The sequence below is a fragment of the Canis lupus genome, chromosome 15 (assembly GCF_011100685.1).
Source record: "Canis lupus familiaris isolate Mischka breed German Shepherd chromosome 15, alternate assembly UU_Cfam_GSD_1.0, whole genome shotgun sequence".
In the NCBI taxonomy this organism is placed as follows: Eukaryota; Metazoa; Chordata; class Mammalia; order Carnivora; family Canidae; genus Canis; species Canis lupus.
The window spans coordinates 16,521,248-16,547,546 of NC_049236.1; the positions used below are offsets into that span (position 1 = coordinate 16,521,248).

Here is a 26,299-nt window from a genome sequence, read left to right on the forward strand (position 1 = left end):
CAACTGACATTGCCTTTGGGTCACAGAGCCGAGCGGATTGGAGCCCATCTGGAGACTCCATGCCCTGCCAAAGGGGAAGCCTCCACCAGCACCAGCTAACAAAGGCAGTCAGTGATGCAGGCCCAGCACTGCCACCTTCTAATTTTTTTTTTAATTCAAGAATCTGGATCTTTTAAGGTAAAACTTCTCAATGTGTAACTATTAGCAATAGATTCAAGAAAATTTTAAAGATTATGAGAGTTACCCAAAATGTGTCCACGGGCAGGATTCATCCTGTGGGCTAACAGTCTATAAACCCTGTCCTAGACTGGCAGCCCATGAGGACTGGAAGTGACTCTCTTTCATGACTGCAATAGTAGGTGATCCATAAATATCTGTTGATAGTTATTACCAAGATTATTTAATGAGAGCATTTGAGGGGCACCTGGGTGGCTCAGTCCATAAGTGTCCAACCCTTGATTTTGGCTCAAGTCGTGAGATACAGCCCCGAGTCAGGCTCTGCACTGGGTGTGGAGCCTGCTTAGCATTCTCTGTCTCCCTCTCCCTCTGCCCCTCCCCACCCCCTTGCTCATTTGCGCTCTCTCTTACACAAAAAACGGTATTTCGGGCAAGACTCCGGGATGAGAGATCTCAGACACTAAGGTGAGGTTCTAGACTGAGATGTAAATTTTTAAGGGAAATATCTGAAAGCTTGCTATGTAATTCAAAAGGCCCTCCCTACCTCAAATATAAAAGTAACTGGCTATGAGAAATTAAGGACAGAGGATTCGAACAACTTCCCTGGAGAGGGTAGTGCTATGGACACCATTTCACTTAAGAGGCAGAACGGGTAGGACTTGTCTGTCCCTCACTCCTTGTGAGGGAAGTTTGACAATGAGCCTTAAATAATAGGGAACATGGTGGACTTCCAGGGGGCTGACTTCCATCTGACAAGTGTAAAAGGACACAAGACGGGCTGGATGCGAAGGAGAGCTGCATTAGAACCGGTCTCCACGCCCAGAATTTGTTGTAGAAAAGGATGTGTGAATGAGCTAGTATGGGTTTGTTCTAGGTCCCTTCCAAACACCTGTCCAGGGGGTAGCCAGGGCCTCAGCAGTTCCCTCAGTGGAAAGACAGCGGTAGCCCCAGGAGCTGCAGAAGGAGTGATGAGGTTTCAGTGAGTGCATTACTCTCATCAGGAGAACTGCACAGAAGGTCCCTAGTTGGAGGGGGTCTCCAAAATGCCTACCAGAGCATCCCACAAGCATTAGCTTTAAACACTCAACAGTTGAGACAGTGCTAACAGGATCTTATGTCTTTTCTGCTCACACTCTCTCTCTCCATTCCCCACCAATTCTAGAGAGGTCAGAAACTACAGCCCACATCTGGGAGGAGTGGCAGGAGAACGCCAAGCAGGGCACATCCCCTTCCCAGGGGCAGGCACCTGCTGGTACGAAGCCCTAAGTGCAGGGAGGGGAAAAGTCACTGGAGCTTTGAATGAATTGAAAGCTATGGCTATTACATAAGGCTGGATACTCTAATTTTGGAATTTGTGACTCAATGTGACCATGGGATTTTTATTACCTCAGCGGTATCAAAAAGATTCTCCGGACCTCCCACGCTGAAAACATTTTAAGAGGACATGGGGAAACAAAATGAAGTCGGCTTTGATTATTCCCTGATGTGTCTTGAATGTGCAATATCCTGGTTGTACTAATTAAGGCAGAAAGAGCAATTTAATGGTTCACACAACCAAAGCGTAGAAAGGGACTCAGTCTCTCTGCTCCTGATAGCAGAACTCCCGGGAAGGGCCCAAATGGCCTAGTGTGCATCCGTTCCTCACACCTGCTCTAATCACAGCGACAGGAGACAGGGTTGTAAAAAATTATGATTCCCACATGACACATGTGGTTGGGAGCATTTACCAGAAGAAGGAATGGGCGGTCCTGAACAAAGGCAGGGTCTCGGGACATAGGAAGTCTTTGGAAAACTTAGAGCTAGCTTCATCTCCCAGGTACAATAGGTGTGGCCATGCCTATGTCAAATAGGCCACTGTTAAAATGGGCGGTAGACTGTTTTCCCCTCACCCTCATTCTGCTGTCGGTTTTTCTTCCCCCACCAACCTTCCTTTTAAAATCTTTCTATAGGGGCGCCTAGGTGGCTCAGTAGTTGAGCATCTGCCTTTGGCTCAGGTCATGATCCCAGAGTCCTGAGATGCTTCTCCCTCTGCCTACATCTCCACCTCTCTCTCTGTCTCTCCTGAATAAATAAATTTTTTAAAGCTTTAAAAAAATAAAATAAAATCTTTCTAGAATGTCCTCTGGCTTACCTCCCTCTACTTCCCGGCAGACCGAAGCCTTGCTCTGCCCTGCAAGACCTTGCTTTTCCTGCAGCTCTCACCGGGAGGCCACTTTTCCTCTCAAATGCCAACTTCTCTCAGACATGACCAGAGAGTACTTACAAAGTGCTGTGGTGCAGTTTTCAAAACCTTTCTTATGTTTGGGGTTCACTGAAGATTCTTGGATCTATGGGATTATGGTTTTAATCAAATTTGAAAATTTTCTGGCCATGACTTCTTCAAAATGTCTGCTCTCACTCTCTTCCAATGACACAGTATTAGTCTGCTTGACATCCCACCAGTAACTGATGCTGTCAATTTTTTTTTTCCCAGTAATTTTGCTCTCTGTATTTTATTTTAGGTAATCCCTATTGAAGTATCTTCTAGCTCACTACTCTTATCTTCTGGAGTGTCTAATTGGCCGTTTACCCATTCAGTATATTCTTCATCTCAAACACTATTTTTAAATCTCTAGATTTCTTTTTTATATCTTATATGTCTTTCCTTAATATTGCCATGTTTTCTTCTACCTTCTTGAAGATACATGTTTCGATGTCTTTGCATACTAATTCCACCCTTTGCATTATCACTAGGTCCATTTCTTTTTTTAAATAATTTTTTAAAAATTATTTATTTTAAAATTAATTTAAAATTAAAAAATTTTTAATTAATTTAAAATTAAATTTTTTTTAATTTTTAATTTTTAAAAATAATTTATTTATTTATTTATTTGAGAGAGAGAAAGCACGCATGAGAGAGAGAGCGCGCACACACGACCGAGGGGACCAGGTAGAGGAGCAGCAGACTCCCTGCCGAGCAGGAGCCCAATGCAAGACTCGATCCCGGAACCTTGGGATTGTGACCCGAGCCAAAGGCAGATGCTTAACTGACTGAGCAACCTAGGCGCCCTCTAGGCCTATTTCTATTGATTGTTTTTTCTCCTCATTATGGGTTGTATTTTCATGCTTTTCTGAATTGCCTGGTCATTCTTTATTTATTTTAAGTTTTGATTTAATTTAAATTTTTAAAAGATTTTTCCTTAAGTAATCTCTACACCCAACATGGTGTAGGCATCACAACCCTGAGATCATGAGATCTCACAACCCCAAGATCAAGAGTCACATGCTCTACTGACTGAGCCAGCCAGACGCCCTTACGTTTTTTTATTCCAATATAGTTAACAGAGTATTGTATTAGTTTCAGGTGAGCTTGGTTGATTGGATGCCAGCCATGTGAATTTTACTTTGTTGGGTGCAGGATATTTGTGCACTCCTTATTTATTTTTGAGGTGCAGTTAAATTACTTAGTACATTTGCTCCTTTCAAGGCCTACTTTTAAGCTCTGTAGGGCTAAGATCAGAGGCGAAGTGGACTTTAGTCTCAGTCTTCAGTCGCATACTGTTTCCTGAGCTCCAGACTTGTATACCCAGCTGTCTGCTGGACATTTCCACTTCTTACAGACACCTGAAACTCAGGCTGCCTCACACAGAGTTCTCTTTCACCACTCTCACATGTGCAGAACCTGGTTCTCCTCTTGTGGTCCCTGGCTTAATGAATGGTACCACTATTCACCCAGCTGCTGAGCTTGAAACCTGAGAGAATTCCTTGATTCCTGTTTCCTTCTTACTTAATTACCATGTCCTTTTTTAAAAAAAAGTTTCTATTTAAATTCCAGTTAGTTAACATACAGTGTAATATTAGTTTCAGGGTACAGTACAGTGATTCAACACTTCATTCCTCACCTGGTGCTCCTCGTGACAAGTGCACTCCTTAATCCCTGTCCTCTATTTCCCCCACCTCCCCCACCCACCTCTCCTCTGGTAACCAGTTTATTCTCTATAGTTAAAAGTCTGTTTCTTGGTTTGCCTCTCTCTCTCTCTTTTTCCTCCTTGGCTCATTTCTTTTGTTTCTTAAATTCTACACATAAAATCACATGGTACTTGCCTTTCTCTGACCGACTTATTTCACTTACCCTAATACTCTCTAGCTCCGTCCACATCCTTGCAAATGGCAAGGTTTCATCTTTTTTATGGCTGAGTAATATTCCATTGTATACACACCACATCTTCTTTATCCATTCATCAATTAATGGGACACTTGGGCTGTCTCCATAATTTGGCTATTGTAGATAATGCTGCTATAAACATCAGGATGCATGAACTACTGTGTTCTTTTAATTTCATCTTCTAAGTAGATCTCAAACCCATTTACCTTTGTCCATTTTTACTATCGTTGACTAAAAAGCCAGCTTCACCTCTCATTTGGATTACCTGCCTCCTGTCTTATCCCTCTCAAAGACTCTTCCTATGTGACCAGAGCTACCTTTCTATAGGATAAATGTGGTTATGTCATATGTCTGCTTAGAACCTCTGAATGACCACTATTGTTCTAAGAATGTATCTCGGTCTCTTGATTCATTAGGTCCTTCAGGATCTGACCTATAGAGACCATTTCAACTTTACTTTTGGAGTCCCTGCATCACCCCCACTCTGCCCCTGCCAAATTCTATGCTCTGGCCAGACTGAGCTACTTTATTTTCCTCCAAAGTATCTTTACCATCTCCAGGCCTTTGTACATGCTTTTCCCCTCACTCAAAACATTATTCCCAACCCATTTCCACACTGGTTATTTCCTACACATTATTCCTCTAAATAACCCACAGTCGCCTCAAACTCAAAATGCTACAAATCAGACTTATCTGCACCCTACGTTTTTTTTTTTTTTAAAGATTTATTTATTTATGATAGACAGAGAGAGAGAGGCAGAGACACAGGAGGAGGGAAAAGCAGGCTCCATGCTGAGAGCCCCACACGGAACTCGATCCCAGGACTACAGGATCGCGCCCTGGGCCAAAGGCAGGCGCTAAACCGCTGAGCCACCCAGTGATCCCCCACCCTACTTTTTTTTAATGTTATTTATTTATTCACGAGAGACACACAGAGAGAGGCAGAGACACAGGCAGAGGGAGAAGCAGGCTCCTCGCAGGGAGCCCCATGCGGTACTCGATCCCAGAACCTGGAATCATGCCCTGGGCCGAAGGCAGATGCTCAACCGCTGAGCCACCCAGGTGTCCCTGCACCCTACTTTTTGGTTTGTTTCGTTTGCTAGTGCCATTGCCATTCAGTTCTTTGGGAAAGACATATTTAGTGTACCCTCTCTCATTTCTAAATACAGATCCTCTTCCCTATATCATGGTCACTGCTTTTGCGGGATCTGCACTGCTGCTTAGGCCATGTGGCAAGCTCTTCATCTGCCTGTACCTGTCCCCCTGGCCTCACCCTCTGCCACTTCCCTTTGGGCAGCCTTGCTACCTGAGAGATACTGCAGACAATGTTCCCTCTATTTGCAATGCCCTCACTCACCTGCTGACTTGGTAAATGCCCACTCATCCTTCAAGATACAGTTGTCACCAAAGCACAATCTAACAGGTACTCCTGTAGTGCCATGAGGGCCTTCATGGCTTGGCCTTTACCTACCTTTCCATCTCCATCTTACACTATCTTCCCCGCTGTGCTCTCTGTTCAGGCCTCTCCAGCTTTCTTTCAGGTCCTTGAATGAGCCACAAGCTGTCTCAACATAAGAGTTTTTCTTAAAAACAGTTTTTTTCCTGTCTGAAATGTCTCCTCACCTCTCTACTTGGTTAATCCCTGCTTATCCTTTAGACTCTAGTTCAAATGTACTCTCTTTCACTTCAAATGTACATCTTTCAAATGTAACCTCCTGCCCAGGTTGCGCCCCCTCTTACATGTTCCTCTAACTCCGTGCTAGAGCATCAACAAAGTTGTCCTCCGGTCCTTCTGTCCTCCTCTGGAAACAAGCCCCTTGAATTTCTTTTAAGGAACCATCCTTCTGGGGATCCCTGGGTGGCGCAGCGGTTTAGCGCCTGCCTTTGGCCCAGGGCGCGATCCTGGAGACCCGGGATCGAATCCCACATCGGGCTCCCGGTGCATGGAGCCTGCTTCTCCCTCTGCCTATGTCTCTGCCTCTCTCTCTCTCTCTCTCTCTGTGACTATCATAAATAAAAAATACAAAATAAATAAAAATAAAAAGGAACCATCCTTCTCCTACTGCAGGCAATTGGTGAGACTGTCAACAGGATTTGCCTGCCCAGACTGGAGGCTCTTGACTAAAGCTAGGTTAGTTGGACTCTCTCTCTTAAACTAAGTGGCACCAGGCAGTAAAACAGGGTGCTGAAGAAATGGACCATTTGTTGTAACCTAGATTTCTGGCACTGCCCTTTATGTCCTTTTGGAGGGCCAGCTGGTTTACATTTAACTTGACTCTATGGGTACCCATGCCCTTCCAGTAAATTCCTTTTAAGTTAGTCAGCTTCAGTTTCTGTTGCTTGCAATTAAACAATCCTAACTATCTGTATCTCATATAGGGTCTGACATAGGGGTTGTATTCTTTTTTTTCTTTAAGGGGTTGGTATTCCATAGACGTGCTAAACAAATGGAAGAATGCATGGAGTGACCAAATGACCAAGAGAGCCTAGCGAGTAGCCCTAAGACTTGGGTTCCTTGTCTTCTTCCACCCCTTGATGCCAGGAGAAACAATGATTGTGCACCAATGGTGGTGGCAGTAGCTACATCTACCTATCAATAGCCTGACCACCTTTTACTGAGCTCGGGCCATTTCTGGCTCCCAGTGCTCCCAGCTAATTACCTCATGGTCACCGGCCCATAGAGAGCCTGCTCTGGCTCTTCGTAGACACCGCTTCTCCCATTTTGGTTTCTGGCTTTTACTGTGGGGCTCCCTTTTGAAGGCTCCATATTTGCCAATGTAATTCCCTCCTGTCATTTATAAAAGCTGAAAACTTAACTTTATCCACAAAGACTTTCTGAGGCTCTGAGTGACTACCCCATTTCCAGCACAGCCAGGGATCTGACCTGACAGGCACCACACTCTCATATTCATCAGCTGGTTACTGGTGATCTGTTCTGTGTCCAGTTCCCCAACCGGCAGGAAAGCTTAAGTCTAATCTTCAGAAAATGTAAACCAGAATAGAAAGCAGTCAGGAAGGCAGAGGCATAAAGCTCTGAGACACAGGAGCAGAGTTTCTTACTGTCGGATTTGGGCAAGGCTGCAGATCCCAGGACATCTCACTGTATGCAAATGTGTTTTTGAAGTTGGATATGAATTCAGCTTAGACAACGGAAATGCTATTTTGAGTGTACCAACTCTTCAGGGTCAGTTCATGTCTGGGGAATTTGGCAGTAAAGCTTGGGTCTCACTGTCAGTCCACTGATGCCAAATCTGCAGTAACAACAGAAGACTCTAGGACTCGCAAGTCAGCCAGGTACAATGTAGGCTGATGTGCATAGACAGCCCCCCACCCCCAGTGCCTGAAGGTACCCTCTCCTCAGGTGTCAAAGCAGCAAGCCCACAGATATGCAGTGAAGGAGAGATGTTTAGTCTAGTGGTTTGGGCTTCTGCCTTAGCCAGGCTGCAAAGCTCAGCATTATAAAAATGCCTGACCAAGGAGCACACGTGTGTCCTTTGCCAGGCTCCAGGGGGGAAGTGGTATGGATAATGCAAATCTCTGCTCTCCTCCTGCACCTGTACCACATCAGACCTGTGAATGTACACAGACAGTGCTTTTTCAGATGCTCACGGTCTTTGAAATTAACCATTAACCCTTCTGCTGCCATTCCAAAGGACCAAGTTGATGTTCTGAGCTCAGGCAAATTCCTAGAAGGTTCAGAAGCTGGAAAGAAACAAAAGAAGGCCATTCACTGACGTATACGTGCCTAGTGATGAAACCTCTCTTTCGGTAGGACAAAATTAACGAAATTACAAGGAGAAATATACAATATGTCTCCTGCCATCATAATGGGAAACACAAGAAGCACTGAAAAACCAGGTTCACAGAGTCAGTGAGAATTCAAAAGACCTGAACAGAACAATTAATAGAGTTGAACTGATATAAGCCCAACGAGTAGAGAAAGCACATTCTTTTCAAGCATATATGCAATATTCAGGAAAACTGATGAGCTCTGAGGCATAAACCTTGATATAAGAAATGATGAACACTGAAACGAACACAAGCTTTTCACTTAAAAATTTGAAAATGTGGGCAGCCCTGGTGGCTTAGAGGTTTAGCGCCGCCTTCGGCCTGAGGCATGATCCTGGAGACCTGGGATCAGGTCCCGCATTGGGCTCCCTACATGGAGCCTGCTTCTCCCTCTGCCTGTGTCTCTGTCTCTTTCTCTCTCTGTGTGTGTCTCTCATGAATAAATAAATAAAATCTTTAAAAAATTTTTTTGGAAAATGTTTGTGTTTTAAAGCAATTTGGTATTTAATGTAGTGCATAATACTTTGTATTTCATTTTGTTCATGATTCTGTAAACAAAATTATAAATGCTTTCATAACACCCACTTTAGATAATCCTAAGTCCCCTCCTGTTTATTTTAGGGTAGTGTACAAATAGTATCATTCTCAACTTCTGCTCTCACGTGTAAAGAGCCAGGAGCATTGCACTAAACAGCGAGATCCTATTCTAGGACAAAGGGAGACCTCTCTCAAAGTTCCCCAAGCCAAGTATCCTACCCTAGCCTCATCATCAGGCCACTGAGCCCCAGAATGCAATTTCTGGGAATACAGGTACACACCATGAGCCAACTGTACGACTGGCACTTTGGTCTCCAGAGACCCCCATCCCTTTTTCATTCTAAAGAATCACCACAAATTCCCACCAACTGTCCCTATAATCTGCACAACACAGATGTTTATTAACTAACAGCTGCTGATTATATCAGCAAACATTTCCCACAAAGACCAGTTTGAGGAACACTATTAAGATATATAAAGTTTAGTTTACAGGATAAAAATATGGACTTCATTCTATCAGAAAACTGCAGTGCTTCATATTGGAATGCACACAAGCCAGACAGACAGGGCAGGCCAACAGGCAAGAAAACTCCGACCACCAAAAAGAAGAGGCTCTGCAGCCAGATTTTCTCTAAAGGAGTCGTCTTTGGTTCCAATCTCTGAGCTACGATAAATTACTATGTGCCAAGGGCTAAAGGATAATGGAATGAGGACCTACCCTCACTGAAATAGGTCTCTCATTTCCAAAGGAATGGCATTGCACAGTCTCTGATAAAAGTCCTAGACTATATTAAATATAAGTAATATATGTCATGGCGTGGATGAAGGAGAAGGTTGGCAAGAGTAGCAAAGGGACTGTCAGACATGGAAGGGAAAAAGTGAGGGGAATGATAGCTTACCGAGCACCCACTGTGTACTCTCGCTGCTATCCGTATTTTACCTACACTCTCTATTTAATCTCATGGCCCAAAGGGGCAGGCACTGGCTCCACTCTACAGATGAGAGAACAGAGGCTTAAAGAGCAGAGATCACGTGTTCAAAATCCCCAACCAGTAAGTGGACCAGCTGAACCAACCCAGGTCTGACTATAAAGCTTCTTTTCTTTAAATTATGCCACGCTGACTCTTCGAGGCTACAACAGCAGACCTGCATATTAAGAGAACAGCTGCTTGGAGGGCAGTTATCTATTACCTCCACCCCTCTGCCCCAGGGTGATGTCAAAAAAGCCCTAGCCATGCCTCCCCCCACCCGCCCTTGAATCATGGGAGTCAACAAAAGCCCAGAGGGGTTGGCCAAAATGCAAACAGCTCCCACACATCATCTCAAGTCAGGGAAATAAATCATAATGGAGGATCAATTAATCAAAGCCAAACTAAAATAGGAAAAGCAGTATTATAAAAGCAGTATTATAAAAAAGAAACACAGAAAAATTCACTGACCTAGACTAAATTAAGTGACCCAGTAAAATAACTCAGAAGTTCACAAACTGAAATCCCATCCTAAATGGTGCACATTGGTATGGGGAGGAGAGAGGCCTTGTGAGAAGCTCCTGATAAGTCATGGTCCCCTGGGACTGTGTCCCCTCCATCCGAGCACAGCATAGCTCTTCTCCAGTGTGTCACACTTGGCGCCAAGTGGCCAAGTGGAAAGTGGAACCTCAACTGGGAGGTAGAAGCCCCAGCCTAGCCAATGGAAGCAAAGGGGTCATGCACCTATTTCCCCTCTGTCCTGGGGAAACAGCAATGCCCAGAGCAAGGCATCCAGTGAGTTCAGCTCTATTCTAGCAAGTTGTGTCCAGATCAGGGCATCTCGAGTGAAGCTGCAGGAGAATTTTGGTGGACAACATGTCAAAAAGAGCAGCTGGGACAAGAGAGAGCAAAAATGGCTCACTCTGCAGTTCATATCTCAAACTTCATGGAGCTTACCACCTACTAGGGTAGATAAGGACAAATAATCACCAAACAATTATTATTTAAAATAAGACAGAGTCCCTCTCTCCAAACAAAAATCATTTTCTTTTTTCCCTGTTATGGGATTAACACATGCTATTTTTTTTTAACACATGCTATTTATTAACCACATAATAATATTTTTACATTTGGATTTTCAAAGAATGAAGAATCATTTGAAATTCTCATAACCTAAAGTTAATTGCTGCAAATATGTTGGTGAATATCTTCCCAGAAATCTCTTTTTCCATAAATACATGTGTGACTATGCATATATAATTTTACTAGAAGGCCATGGCCTTAGTATACATGCTCTTTGTTCCTGTTTTTGCTCACTCAACAATATCCTCAACATCTTCTGTGTCAATAAAAATTAAATTGTATTATCATTTTTAGTGGCTATCCAGTATTCCACTATATAAATGTACCTTTTTTTCAACGTAATCCTTAAGTACGTATTGCATCATGGACATTACCATTTCTATTTTTCTACTCTTCATTCAACACATATTTACTGAGTGCCTACTATGTGCCAGGTACTATTCTCTTAGTACCAGGGACACAGTGATGACCAAGACCAGCAAGGTCCCTGGCCAAATTCTACTGGGGGAGATTGACAGTATGCAAGTAAATAGCAGATAATTTGAAGGAAGGATGAGTGCAAAGAAGAAATAAAGACATATCTTCTTAGGGAAGGACTGGGTGTCAAAAGGGCAGACTACTTTAGGTGCAGTAAAGGTGCCAGAAGACCTCCCTGCAGAGAGGACATGTGAACATACGCCTGGGACAGTCACGTAAAGCAGGGGTAAAGCACTCTAGGTAGAGGAGACACTGAGCACAAAGGCCCTGGTGCAGGAAAGGGCCAGGCATATTCACGGACTCAGGAATGTCAACATGGCTTCAGGGCAGGGAGGGACAAAATGGACTTACACGCAAGTGTTGAGATAATTAAAGAGAAACCGAAGTGGGAGGCAGCAAGTTGGACTCTGCAGGTCATGGAGTTTGGACTTTATTTTAAGTGCACTATGAAGTCAGCAGACAGCTTTCAGTGGGAACAAGATATGTCTGATCTACATTTTAAAAGATCATTCTGGCTACAGTGCAGAGAATGGACTACTGGGAAGGCAACCAATGAGCAGGGAGACCAATAGATGTTTCCTTACCCAGGAAAGAGAGGATGGTACCTTGGACAGAGCTGCTAGAGAAAGGCTGGACAGGAACACCCGGAAAAGACAGAAAAAGTGAGAAAGGGAGAAAAGACAGGCAACAAAGTGGTTTCCAGGGCTGTGGCTTGAACGCTGGGGAGGAGGGGGACGAACAAATGGAATAGGAACAACTTCGAGTGCACAGCTCCCATACATGTTCCATTAGGTTAATACATAAGTATTTTGGTTTGGAGAGGGGCTACTGTTAATTTTTTATTTTTTTAAGATTTTATTTTTTTATTCATAAGAGACACAGAGAGAGGCAGAGACATAGGCAGAGGGAGAAGCTGGCTCCCTGATGTGGACTCAATCCCAGGACCCTGGGATCATGACCTGAGCCAAAGGCAGATGCTCAACCACTGAGCACCCAGGCATCCTATACTGTTAATTTTTAAAATTATTTTTATTTTTATGTATTCATTGCTAGCATACAGAAATACAATTAATTTTTCATGTTTTGATCTTATATCCCATCATCTTGCTAAACTCAGTTATTAGTTCTAGGAGATTTTGTGTGTGTGTGTGTAGATTCCTTGAGATTTTTCTACGTAGGCAATCATGTCACCTATGAGAAGGGTCAGTTGTATTCCTTCCTTTCCAATCCATATTCTCATCGTTCCTTTTTCTTGCCTTACTGCACTGGCTAGGACTTGCAGGAGTGGCTCCGGATCTCTGGGGGAGGGCAGTCTCTCACCATGAAAGCATGACGTTTGCTGTAGGTTGTTTGGAGACGTCTCATATCCAATTGAAGAAGTTCCCTTCTAAGTTTACTGAGAGTTTTTCTCAGGAGTAGACGTTGAATTTTTGTCAAGTGTTTTTTCTTCACCAATCAACATGAACATACAGTTTACCTTCCTTAGTGCACAAGGCAGACTACACTGACTGACTTTTGAATGATGAACCAGCCTTCCATTTGCAGGATAAACCCGGCTTATCCTGGGGAGGGGTTATCCTTATCTGGGGAGCTTTAGCCATTATTCCTTTGAGCGCCTCTTTTCCTCTTCTTCTGGGACTCCAAAGGCAGACAGTAACCTTCTGGTATTGCCCCACGAGTCAGTGAGGCTCTGCTCAACTTTTTAACTCTTTTTTTCTTCTGTTGTTCACAATGAATACTTCCTATTGCTTTACTTTCAAGTTTATTGATTCTTTCCTCTTCATCTCTATTTTCTTATTAAGCATATTTTTTAAAAATTTCAGTTACTGTATTTTTTTCCTTTATCTCCACTTAGTTCTTTTATAATATATATATTTTTTTGGCAGGGGGAGGGCTTAACAGTTTCAATCTTTTTTTTTTAATCTTTTTTGTTTCAATATTGTCTGTTCTTACTGTGTGAAGCGTTTTTGTAATAGCTACTTTAAAGTCATTGTCAAATTATTCCAACATCTCTGTTGAGTTTTTCCTGATTCTTCACATGATGAGTAATTTTGGATTATATCTTGGCTATTTTGAATATGAAGTTATGAAACTCTAGGTCCTGTTTAAATTCAGTGGAAAGCCACTCTGTTGGCTTATGTGTTGGACTCTTGATTTCAGTTCAAGTCCTGATCCCAGGGTCCTTGGATCAAGCCCCATGTCAGGCTCTGCACTTAGCAGGGAATCTGCTTGAGGATTCTCTCTCCCTCTGCCCCTCCCCCTGCTTGCGTGCACGCTCTCTTTCTCTCTCTCTCATTCTCTCTCCCTAAAATAAATAAATAAATCTTTAAAAATAAATAAATAGATCCAGTGGAGAATGTTGACATTTTTGTTTTACCAGATTCTCAACCAGGCTGGATTTAGGTGGCAAGTTCTGACCAGCCTTCCATGGGTTGTGGTTTCAATGTCAGTTCCAGTTTCAAAGCCTACTCAGGTGTGTCCTCTGTGGACGCACCCCATGTCCAGTCTGGGTCTTAGGTGGTGGTCTACCTTTCAGATCAGTCCTCAAAGTCTTTGGTAGGTTGGTTAGAATCAGACACATGCAGGTACAGCTCAGGGGTTAGCTCAGAAGGTTGTAAGTAACTTTCTGGAGTTGATTTCTTGAGTTCTTTACTCTCTGCTTTCTCCTTATAGCTTCCAGTTCCTTGAGCCTGCCCTTCTTGGTTCTCTGGCCTGAAAGCTGGGATCTTAGTTACCACATTCTGCTACACATTTCCTGAACTGTACCCAAATTCAATCAGCAGGAAGTCGGGGGGCGGGGGGAAGCATTAAAAAAAAAAAAAAAAAGACTTCACCCCACCTTCTTGGAATTATACCTCCTCTGACCAGAGAGAAAGGTTTTACTTTTTTAGTTTTAGGTGCCTGAAGACCCGACTGCTGCCACTGAAACCAGCACCACCACTACCGTGGGACTTTCTGGGGACTAAGGCATCAGAGGACAGAGGAACAGATAATTCTTGAGATTTCCCCCTCTGCCTGAGCCTTAGAGCCCCTTCCCCACCCCAGAGCCCTGAGTAGAGGTCTTCTGGAATTCCCTCTTGTTGGGCCCTGATGTGCAATGCTGGATGTAGGGCTCTAAGTCTAGGACATGGAACATCAGAGGAAAAATGAGAAATTCACTGCCAGTATGGCAGTACTTTTAATTCTAGTCTTTTCCCCCAATCTGTCTGCTACCATTTATATTTCAGAGTCTTCAGATAGCTGCTAAATGCATCGGTCCAGGCCATTAGCTGCATTCAATGACCCAGAGAGATTCTTGTGCATGTATCTTATACACATATCCTGGTACCTACAGAAGCATCCATTTATGTAGGGAATATAGTGATGAGAGGAAACACCAGGTCATGAGGGATGCAGATATTTACATTTTGCTAGATACTATGTGGTCTTTTCTACAGGGGCTGTAACCAACTTAACCTCTGGCCAGTAAAGACTCAGAGTTTCCACTGTACACTAGCCTCACCGACACTGAAATAGCAAGTTTTTCTAATTTTGCCATTTTGGTAGAGGTGCTGTGGTATCTCACTGTAGTCCTAATTTGCCTTTCCCTAGGTAGCAATGCAAAATGCCATCAAACACCTTTACACAAATTTCTTGGCCTTCTGGATTTCCTTCTTTGTGAAGCGTCCACTCAGGCCTTTTGCTTGTTTCAATAATGGGTTGTTTCCTTATCCCTATTGATTTTTTGTAGTTCTTCACTCTGGAAAACACCCCCTGTTGGCTGTTTGTGTTATAAATATATTTTTTCTGTTCTGGATTGCTTTTCACTTGCTTAACGGTGTCTTTTTGATGAATAAGAAGTTCTTAACTTTAATGTAATAAAATTGATCATTCTTTTCCCATAGATACAACTTTTGTGTCTATATAAAAACTTCCTGTCTACTCTGTCTGAAAGTGATCTCTCTTGGGCAGCCTGGGTGGCTCAGCGGTTTAAGTGCCTGCCTTCCACCCAGGGTGTGATCCTGGAGTCCCAGGATCGAGTCCCACGTCAGACTCCCTGCATGGAGCCTGCTCCTCCCTCTGCCTGTGTCTCTGCCTCTCTCTCTCTCTGTGTCTATCATGAATAAATAAATAAAATCTTTAAAAAAAAAAAAAAAGAAAGAAAGAAAGTGATCTCTCTTGTCTCAACATCTGGGTGGAATACATCTCAAGCCTATGAGGTATGAGACAGCAAGATCACAAGGGGGACAGTATGAGCTCCAGAGGTAGAGAGATCTGAGTGGCCTCAGACAGGTTCCTTTACCTTTTGGAGCATTAGTTTCTTTTACCTATTATCAAAGATACACTCTCTACCTACAAGATGTGTATAAAGCACCTACCATGGCGTTGGTACATAGTAAGCCCTTAGTAAATGATGGTAGCCATGACTACATTCTCCGAACTCACCTTTCCCCTTGTCCATATTGCCACAACTGCCTGAACCTCATGGCTGCTTTGTGAAACATCAGTCGACTGCATTCAAGGACAACTAAATGGATTAACTGCCCTCAGTAGGCCAGCAAAGTCTCTCACAGGCAGCACCCACCATACAAGAACCACCATCTTCAACTAAAAATGCAGGCCTGATGCCCGGAGGTGTCCTTCTCACAAAGTCAAGTCATCCTGGGGCTCCCATGCAAACCTAATGGCTGCAAGTTGAAGAATCAAAGTAACGTGTCTCTCTGCTCACTGCCCACAGCACAGTGATACGCAGCAGGCTGACTGCCTCAGACATGGGAGAGCCAAGCTCCACCAGCCTGGCTGATGTGGTGTCAGAGGTGTGGGCAGGTCAATCTGTGTCCTGCATGTGAAGAGAGGGAGCATGTTGGCCTGCACATGGGTTGTCATCCTGGAGGATGTGTGTACCTGAGCATATGGGATGTCCATGTAAATGTGCAATGGTGTATGTTCCCAGGAAGCTATATCTTGCTGGAGAGCTCTGATGATTACCTACTCTAGCATACCCGGAGTTTGGGGTCTCTTCATGCTCTCTGCCCCGCTCTCTGGGCCAGGATATGTGCTCAGAAAGTACACACCCTTTATACGAACCTGGGACACTCTGAATAAGGAGGGAGTATCTACCCAAACCCCTTCAGTGTCCACTTTAAAGGAACTGACAAAATCTTCTGGATGTTGCATCCCACTTTGTAGGCCATGAGTCCCCAGAAAAGTTGAAGACTTTCCCACAATTCTGAGGTATGCCACTGCCCTCCCCAGATACCTCCCTCGCCCAACCTCACCAGGCTCCACTTCAAATGTGGCCAAGTGCTGCGTGCCCAAAGGATAGAGGTGGAAGGATTGGTACCTGAGCCTAGTGTTTGTCCAGCGGAGTCAAAGGAAAGAACCACTGAATCTGCAACACAAGAGGACAAATTCATTTTTTCTCCTTCTTAGAGGGAAAAACAAAAACAAAAACCAAAAACCAACTCCCACCGACTCTGCCCAAACCCTCTCCGGAGGGAAAGTCAACTGGATGGAAACTTAGCTGCATAGACAGCTTCCACGGGTCCATGCCCACCCGTCCACTGGGCCAGGAGGCCCTGCCAAGACCCACCCCTCGCCTCCTGCCACTGGGAAGAACATCTCAGGGCAGAGACAGGCCCCACATTCTTCAGAGGTATTTCCTGCCAAATTAGGGGAGACATTTATATTTTTTTTCCTTCTTACAATGAAAATAAAATTAAAGCAATGCAAAAGAAAACATCTCTCCTGCATCTGGTTAAAGGCACTAACATTCCCCTTTGATTCTCCCTTTCTTTTCCTCCTCTTATACCCAAGTGTTGATTATTTCTTTCCCAAAAGGACTTAGAGTGGCCTACAGGAATTTACAGTACACACTGGAACTTAAAAATGAAGAAGTCAAGAAAGTTAAGATATGGTCAGGGGAATGTTAGTACACAACACGCATGCCATGAGGACACATACGCCAGAAGCAGGATCAGGAAGGCTGGAGCTCCCAAACCACCAAAGGAAAGGAGAAAATAAACAGCTACAAGATTTGGTGACCACCGTGCATTCATTTGGCCATTCAGTAAATATTTATTGGGCGTGATATTAATGACTTTGAGATACAGCAGCTAGCAAACAAGCATGCTCTCTACCCTCACAGATCTCCCTGCGATTAGTCTAAGAGACAAAAAAAAGTTGCCAAACAACAAAAGCATCTGATTAAAAGCTGATGAAGTAAAAAAGGGTGCTGTGAACATTCCCATTAAGAACAAGACCTAAAAAAAAAAAAAAAAAAAAAAAAGAACAAGACCTGGGGGGCACCTAGAGGGCTCAGTCAGTTAGGCATCCGACTCTTGGTCTCAGCTCACAGTCTTGATCTCAGGGTCGTGAGTTCGAGCCCCATGTTGGGCTCCATGCCGGGTGTGGAGCCTACTTAAAACATAAAAATTAGAACTCACAGGTGAAGGGAAGTAGGGATTAAACCTAACAAGAATGGAATGACGCATTCAAAGAGAATGCCATGTCTCATGTGTGGAGACCTGAAGCACAGCAGAGCGGAGCAACTAAAAGACCAAAATACTCAACAGTATTTAGCAAATACTAAACAGTCATCAGAAAGAAATTTCTCTTGTGGGTCCTAATAATAAAAGGGGGGGCGCCATATGATGTTGAAGACTGTAGCTTCTACAGCATGTCTATAATAAGTAAATGTGAATCTTGTATGGCTATTCCTTCCAACAGGGGCTCATACGAAATGATGGCATAAAGCCAATGAACAGTTCAATAAGCAATTATAAGGAACACCAAGATAATTTAAGGCCCAAGACAACCCCAGATACCCCAGACTCAAAAGGGATCATATTTCAAAGGTTCATTCACCACCAATGAAAGCCAGCTGGATGCATAGAGGACCAGGATCTACAGCCACATTCCCACTCTAGCATTATCCTTCAGATCTTAGGTTGATGTCATTTTCTCTCATTGTACAAGGAAATCCAATGCAATAGTTATCTTAACTGTAAGTAACATCTGTGCCCACTGCTGGACTATCAGCCCCATAAAGGCAGACACTCTGCCTGCTTTGTCCCCTGCTCCATTACCAGCAGAACCCCTGGCACTCAATAACCATTGACTGAATAACCGTGCCCAGAGAAATGAATGGGCCACAGATCCTTTGGGCAAGCCTTCATAAAATATTTTGTCTTGCAGCCAAGTGTTTACAAAGAAAAAGGGTGGCAGACAGCTGGAGGATATGGCTTTTGATAAGGATCCAGAGGCAATATTCTGCACTGACAGTTAAGGGCAGATCCACATGCTTTGAAACCTACCAAGTAGATGGTAGGGTTGATTTTTTATTTTTTATTTTTTATTTTTTTTACAAAACTGCAAAAGCACAGGTAGGTCACTTGGCTGGTCAGACAGGTGACCATCCTATCTCTGTGAGGTAAAATCAATGTCTCTTACAAATTCTACTTCTTTTTTTTTTTTTTTTTTTTTAAGATTTTATTTATTTATTCATGGGAGACACATATAACCCACCAGGGCTGCCCCCAAATTCTACTTCTTTATCAATGTTTCACATATCTGTCTTCTCTCAATGCTACTGCCCTTCCAGAAGAGAACCCTGTATTTCTCTCTTTTTTTTTTAAAGGCGCTTTATTGAGGTATAATTTACATACTATAAAATTCACTCATTTAAAATGTACAATTCAGGCAGCCCCGGTGGCTCAGCGGTTTAGCGCCGCCTTCAGCCCAAGGCCTGATCCTGAAGACCCTGGATCGAGTCCCATGTCAGGCTCCCTGCATGGAGCCTGCTTCTCCCTCTGCCTGTGTCTCTGCCTCTCTCTCTCTCTCTATGTCCCTCATGCATAAATAAAAGTCTTTTAAAAAATAAAAATAAAATGTACAATTCGATGACTTTTAGAGAATTTACAGAGCTATGCAACCATCACCACATGCAATTTTTCAACATCTCCATTACTCCAAGATCTCTCATGTCCATTTACAGTCCCGCCCCGTTCCCACCTCTGGCCACAGGCAAACACTGACTGGTTCACTTACTGTTTCTATAAATTTGCCTTTCTGGACATCTGCTTACCACTTTCGCTGGGTTGTTCTGATAGCCGCTAACCACACCCCTACCCTCAATGGCCCACTTCCATCAGCCTTTGTACCGCTGCTATTATTTCCAAAGGAAAAATATACCTCACTGTGGCTTTGCTCCTGATTAAAATCCCTCAGAGGCTTCCCAGAGCCTGTAAGATTAAGTCCAAGCTCTGACATTCCTTCATTTGCCATTTTTAATATATCTCACGTTCCAGATGGGCCAAACTACCTCTACTTCCCCAGAGGTATACATCTGCGTGTCTTCACACATCAGACATACTGTGCTCACTTCCCATTTGCATGCGAAAAATCTCCAACTTTTCCATTAAGATCCAACTCAATTATCTCCTCTTCTTCTTTCTTCTTCTCTCCTTCTCCTTCTCCTTCAAGTAGGCTCCATGACTAGTGCAGAGCCCAACACAGGGCTTAACTCATGACCCTCAGGTCAAGACCTGAGCTGAGATCATGAGTCGGGAGCCTTAGCCAACTGAGCCACCCAGGCGCCCTAATCATCCCCTCTTCTTGATGCCTTCTCTGGTCAGTTCTGGTCACCCCCTTTGGGACATCACTGTACTGTTATGTCATTTATTATAATCCCTGGTTACTTCTCTTTTTCTCTTATTAAGCAATTCAAGTTCCCTGAGGACAAGAAGTGTGTATTTTTTTGAGGTGGTGATGCCTAGTTCAGTGATTGACACATAGAAAGTGGTCAATGTGTTTCTTAAACAAAAGAATAGGGCATATGAGTGGCTCAGTCAGTTAAGCATCTGCCTTCGGCTAAGGTCATGATCCCAGGGTACTGGGATCAAGCACCACATTGGGCTCCCTGTTCAGAGGAGAGCCTGCTTCTCCTTCTCCCTCTCCCTCTGCCACTCCTTTTGCTTGTGCTCTCTTGCTCTCTACAAATAAATAAAATCTTTTTTAAAAAATGAGTGAAGGGGGCATCCCCGGTGGCGCAGCGGTTTGGCGCCACCTGCAGCCTGGGGTGTGATCCTGGAGACCCAGGATCAAGTCCCACATTGGGCTCCCTGCATGGAGCCTGCTTCTCCTTCTGTCTGTGTCTCTGCCTCTCTTTCTCTGTGTCTATGAATAAATAAATAAAATCTTTAAAAAAAAAATGAGTGAAGGATGCCTGGGTGGCTCAGTGGTTGAGTGTCTGGCCTTTGGCTCAGGGTGTGATCCCCAGGCCAGGGTCTTGGGATCAAGTCCCACATCAGGATCCTCACAGGGAGCCTGCTTCTCCCTCAGCCTATGTCTCTGCCTCTCTCTCTGTTTCTCATGGATGAAGAAATAAAATCTTTTAAAATAATAATAATAATAAAAATATTAATGAATTAATTGAACAAATAAACAAAGGAATAAATCATTAAATGTCCTTGCTTGCTTTCAAAGGTGATGTGATCTAAATGGTATTTCACAAGCTGGGGGGAAAAAAAACTCCATTCTGCATATAGATTTTCATTCAATTCAAGTCAACCTAACTGTCCCTTGGCAGTGAGGCTTCAGGGGTTCGAGTGTGGCCTCCTCCTAGTAGGATAAAAATATGTACGTGAATTAGCGTAAGGAGAATAAGAAAAGAGGCCTCACAGCTTCTAGGTTAGAGGCTGCAGCCACCTGGAGAAGATTAGGACCAGTTTCCTGAGGAGGTGATTGCCCACATGAGCAACAATAAAAACAGCATCTCAAATTTTTATTGCATTTAACAAGTACCATTCCAATTGTAATTCACATTCTTTGTACTCTCAAGCAGTCCTGAAATAATCTCTTTTAAACTTTCCAATATAAAAAAAATAAAATAAAATAAAATAAACTTTCCAATATAAACCAAGAAAAATAGCTTAAGAGTTAAGTAAAAGACTAAAACTTAACTGAGCCTAAAAGTAGTGAGATGAAATGTTAACAGTGGCTGTCTCTGGTGACAGAATTAGAGTAATGTTTTTTACTCTGTGTTTTTGCAAAATTTCTGCAGTGAACATGTATTGCTTATATCATCAGAATAAAAAAAACTGAAAAAAATAACTCTAATCCATGTGTAGGATTTTAACCTCTAATTCGCTGGTACCAATGCAAAAGGATGGAAGGTTCTTGATTGTCTTCGTTTTTCACTGTACATGCCAAAAAGCTGTTCAGCTTTTTCCTGTAGTTACTGAGGTCATCCTTATATTCCAATTCCTAAATAGAATGGGCTTTTTATTGTTATTATTCTTTTTATCTTCCTTCCTCCCCTCCCTCCAAATATCATCAAATGCCTATTATGTGCCAGGTCCTGTGCCAGATACTAGAGACAGGGAGCCAAATAAGAGACTGTCTCTGACTGTCTTGCAGCCAAGGAAGATGGACAAGCTAATTGGCACCTAAAATAAAAATAAAGTAGATAAGGATGTGCAAAAAGTAAGCAGTAAGCAAATGACAGTTTTACTGGAAAGAAAAAGTCAGGGTTTTTGCAGCTATTACTTCCAGTGGTAGTGGCCTGCCCCCAAGAGCAGCACACCTCTGTACTGTGGAAGATGCAAGTGACAGGGTGGAAATTTCAGGAGGAAGTTAGTGACATATTCATATTTTGTGTAAGTTTTGATGGATTTTGCTTTCAGCATGAAAGGCACAGACTTGAGAATCAGTTTGGTCATTCGTTACCTGTGTTTATTCTAAAGGATGTAAGATCATTTTAGTCATCAACCACTGTGACAGCGAAAGCGAAAACTCGGTATTGAACGCATCAAGAAGTTTGTTTTGCGAGAAACAGAGCAAGAATATCCAGACTTCTCCCTCTCAAGCTAACAAATATGTCATTTTTATTTCAAGCAGCCCAGGCTCCAGCTATTTCTGGCTCCCAGGCCAGAGGCAGCCATGTGGTGTGCTACACAAGTGACCGAAGAGAATTCCAGACCAAGGTACAACAGAGCTTTGCTGTGCACAACTTTGTTCAATGAGGAAACCTAGAATTTACTGGAAATCTTTTATTATAGTCAGATGTTTCCTGTGTCTGGTTTCTGAGGCAGATAAAAGGAATATAAAAGCACTATGAAGAATGGGGCTCAGTCTTTCCAGTCGCTGGAGCAGCTTCCAAAGATCAACATACATGAACATGTATGTATTCGGGTACCAGGTAGTTGTCACAGTGCACACTCAACATGTATCTTCTGCTATCTCCCATGTGTAAGCCCTAGAGATGTAAGAGTGATTAAAAAATCTTGCATGCAGGTGAAATAAAAACACATCCCGTACTATACATGTGATATTTGTTACGAGAGTGGATCTTAAATGTTGTCACCACACGCAAAGACACACACAAAACTAGGACGAGTTGATGGACGTCCTAACTTGCCTTGTTGGGTGATCATTTCAAATCATCACATTGTACATCTTGAACTTACACAAAGTTGGTGGTCAGTCAATTCTATCTGATTAAAGTTGGGGATAAAAGGCTAAGCAATAACACAGAGGGATGGAAATAAGAGTAATGAGGGAGATATTTCACTGTCTGTTAAATTAGCAGGTATTTATTAAGCAACTCCTCTACATCAGTCTTATGGATAAGCAAGGACAAGAATGTTCTTATTCTCGAGGAATTATGTTTTAGGCAGGGAGATGAAAAAAATGAGTAAGCAAACCTGTGGTATGAGGAATGTTCAGTGATGTGACAGTGGCCAAGGGTGAAGCAGATGGGGTGTTTCGGGAAGGCTTCTATGAGGAGGTGCCATATGGGCTGAGACCCAAAGACACAGGCCAGACAGGAGAAGACGAAGGGTATAAAAGAGCACTTGGGCAAAGGAAAAGCAAGTATAGCAATCTTAGTACATTTAAAAAACAGAGAGAAGGCCAGTGTTGCTGGATCACAGAACACGGAAAATTCAAGGAGGGTGGGAAATGAGGTCAAAGAGGAAAACAGGAACCAGATCCTTGGGAGGCCCTATGTAGGAGGCCATAGAAAGACTCCGCATTGTATTTCAATAGTTTTAACCAGTGGAGTAACATGATCTGATTTATTTTTTAAACATCAACTTTGACTGCTATGTGGGAATGAAATGGATTATTCTGGCAAGGGAGTAAAAGACAGATTAGGGCAGAGAGCCTGAAGGCAGGGAGATAGATAAGGAGGAGAACACTCATTCCAGATGAGAGGACGTGGCACCCTGACCAAGGCAGTGGCAACAGGAAGAGAGGGATGGATGCTAACTATGTTTAAAAGTGACTGGTAGGACAAGACGGAAAGATGAGGAAGAAGGATTATTTCTACATGTGGGGCTTGGGCAACTAGACGGTAACTGTGGCTTGACTGTCTTCATCTACACCATGTGACCCTGCTTCTCCTCTGGCCACTGACGACTGGACCATAGTGGGAACCTGACCCAGGGACAGGCAATCCACAGATTGATCATTATCCATCTATGAGGCAGACAGGGTCTACCTTTGGGAGTTCAGAGAGTTAAGGAGACACAGCAGACAAACAAGAGCAAAGACCAGTAGGCCATGAGCCAGAGTTAATGTTGGGCCCTACCCAGCCCGCCTCAGAGGCAGAGAGTACAACCCTGCCATTGAGGGCAACAAGACATCTTAAAAGAGCTATCTTGGGGGATCCCTGGGTGGCTCAGTGGTTTGGTGCCTGCCTTTGGCCCAGGGCGCGATCCTGGAGTCCCGGGATCGAGTCCCGCGTTGGGCTCCCTGCATGGAGCCTGCTTCTCCCTCCTCCTGTGTCTCTGCCTCTCTCTCTCTCTCTCTCTCTCTCTCATAAATAAATAAATAAATAAATAAATAATAAATAAATAAATCTTAAAAAAAAAAAAAAAAAGGAGCTATCTTAAATCCAGAATGTTCTTCCAGTGCCAGTGCCTGTGGCATTCAACTATACCATGGATCACACTTCCACTAGATCTTAGGGTTCAGCTTTTCCTTGGTTCCTTTGAGGCTTACCCTATAGTTGAGATTCTCCTTTTTGTGTCTCTTGCTATCTGTCATGGAATCATCTATAGTCTGAGTGGGCTCACTTCCTCTACCTTCCAGTCCTCACCCTTTAATACTCTAGAGCACATTCCACCTTCCTGATGACTGCGTATAACATGCAGATCTGACACTAGGCTGGACCTACACCACTCACCCCATAGGGTCTGAATCTCAGAAGTAGAAGGCCCCTCTTGGACCTTGGCTCTCAGCTGTGTTCTCCAACTGAGCTTTACAGAAGAGCCTCAACTTTAAGAGTTTATTGGTCTATTAGCAGAACCCATACTTTAATGGCCATGTGGCTGTTTCTTATTCTAGCTTCTCCTTAGCTCTTCTCCTGGGCAGAGGGTTCTAACCTCCTAGCCTTGGCTGCTAAATTTCTTCCCTCTCCCCCCAGTCCCAAACATACAAAACCTGAATAAATGAGATTCCTGAAGATAAAGAAAAAAGAAGATAGAGAAAAAAGGTCTGAGGACAGAAAATAAAACCCACCCATTAATTTAGGGGCATGTGGTATATGAAAGAGAAATCAGTGAAATAATCAAAGAGACAGGAGTGACAGGACAGAGCGAGCCATAGGAGGTGAGAGTTGGTTACAAGAAGGAATATTGAAATGTGGCAAGAGGTGGAAGAAACTGATGGATGAAAAGATACAGCAGAATTATTCACTGCAAAGACACCTGTAACCTCAGTGGGAACCATTTCTGTACAATGATCTGCTTGCAGACTTGGCTGTGAATAAACAGAGTAGATATAGTAAACGTATTTCAAGAAGTTTCTTAGATCTATTTCATTAATTTAACTTCTCAAACACACATAATAGGATTCTTACTAAGCTCGAAAGAGGAAAAGATTAGACATGGTCGCTGACATGGAAGAGTTTATGAACGAACCATCCATCAGGAAGAGAATACAGAGAAGTTGCTATAGGAGTTCAGAGGCAAGAGGAAGAGTTTTTGGTGGGAGAACCTAGTAAGACATGGAAGAGATAAGTATTTGAGCTGGTATGAAATGACCTTATAGGACAGGCTATGCTGGTAGGGTGGGAACAGCTTAGGAGAAGCACTGAAGCATTGCAAGTGAGGGGTGTGTGGTTTCAGGAAGCTAAAATCATACCTAATTAATATATTAGGGTTTCTTTCAGGAGGTAAAAATGCATGTGACTAAAAGGGAACTCGTCGATACGATCTGTTTAGACTTTCAAAAAAGGCTTTGACACATCAAAGACTATTTTTAAAAAGTGAGTCACCACAGAATTGAGAAAAAAAGTGCTATATCATCCAGGAGACAAAAGGCACTTGGCTGAGGAGCAGGGGCAGGACACCCCCTGGGGCATCGGCACCCACAGGGAGACCAGGAAGTCTAGGAGGAGCTAGAATTCTACTACCTCTGTGAGGGTGGAGCTGGAATTCTACTACCTCTGTGAGGGTGGGGGAAGGGAAGGAGGGTAGCACTGCTTATAAACCCCAGAGTGGGCAACAGAAGCAGCTGGAATGACCCCAGAACTAGGCATGTGCTGAAACTGAGTGAGGTGTCAGATGAAGTCTGGAACTGCAGGGGCACTAGAAAGCTTTAGTCCTAGTGCCCTCAAAATAGGAAAGAGCTGGACTGGGTGCGAGAACTACAGTTTGCTGTACTCTGGCTTCAAGTACCCACATAACTCCACTCCCTTCTAAACCCCTCTAAGTGACATAAAAGATCATTTGTTGTAAAGCAGAAAGCAGTAAACAAAGACAAAGAAAATAGGAGAGGAGACACCAGCAATAATGGATTTTGAAGCTGGAAAGCAGATAAACAAGAACTGATGCAGCAAACCCCCTGAAAGCTAAATCCTAGGCTAGTAGTGGAGAAAGCTGACATAGAACCTGAAATACCCCACAGAACCCCCCAAAGGCTCAATCGCTGAGCACAACAGGTACCACTGGAAGTGGGAGAGCAAACAATACTAAAAACAAGACACCACACTCTTAAGTACGGACTGAGATCACCAGGCATTAGAAAAAAGTATCCAATGTAAAGAACAGAGACCAAAACAATTGGAAAACAACTACAATAGTGGAAAACACAGAAGATACAAATGGAGATGAAATCTCAGGGAAAAAAAATGATTAAA

At 43.3% G+C, this 26,299-nt stretch overlaps 1 protein-coding gene across 11 annotated transcripts in view; it reads right to left on the reverse strand.

Moving 5' to 3' along the window:
- ST3GAL3 (ST3 beta-galactoside alpha-2,3-sialyltransferase 3) overlaps positions 1–26,299 on the reverse strand; it is a 197,536-nt gene that overhangs the window by 101,475 nt on the left and 69,762 nt on the right. For 7 of the 11 annotated variants that reach the window (XM_038558341.1, XM_038558336.1, XM_038558337.1 and 4 more), the window contains one exon: positions 16,499–16,546. The exons of 2 other annotated variants lie outside the window; for them this stretch is intronic. In XM_038558341.1, the coding sequence (XP_038414269.1) occupies positions 16,499–16,546 (48 nt within the window). Of the gene's footprint in view, positions 1–7,930; positions 7,965–16,498; positions 16,547–17,452; positions 17,489–26,299 lie in introns of those variants that run through there. 2 more of the 11 variants (XM_038558343.1, XM_038558340.1) reach the window with 2 other exon arrangements.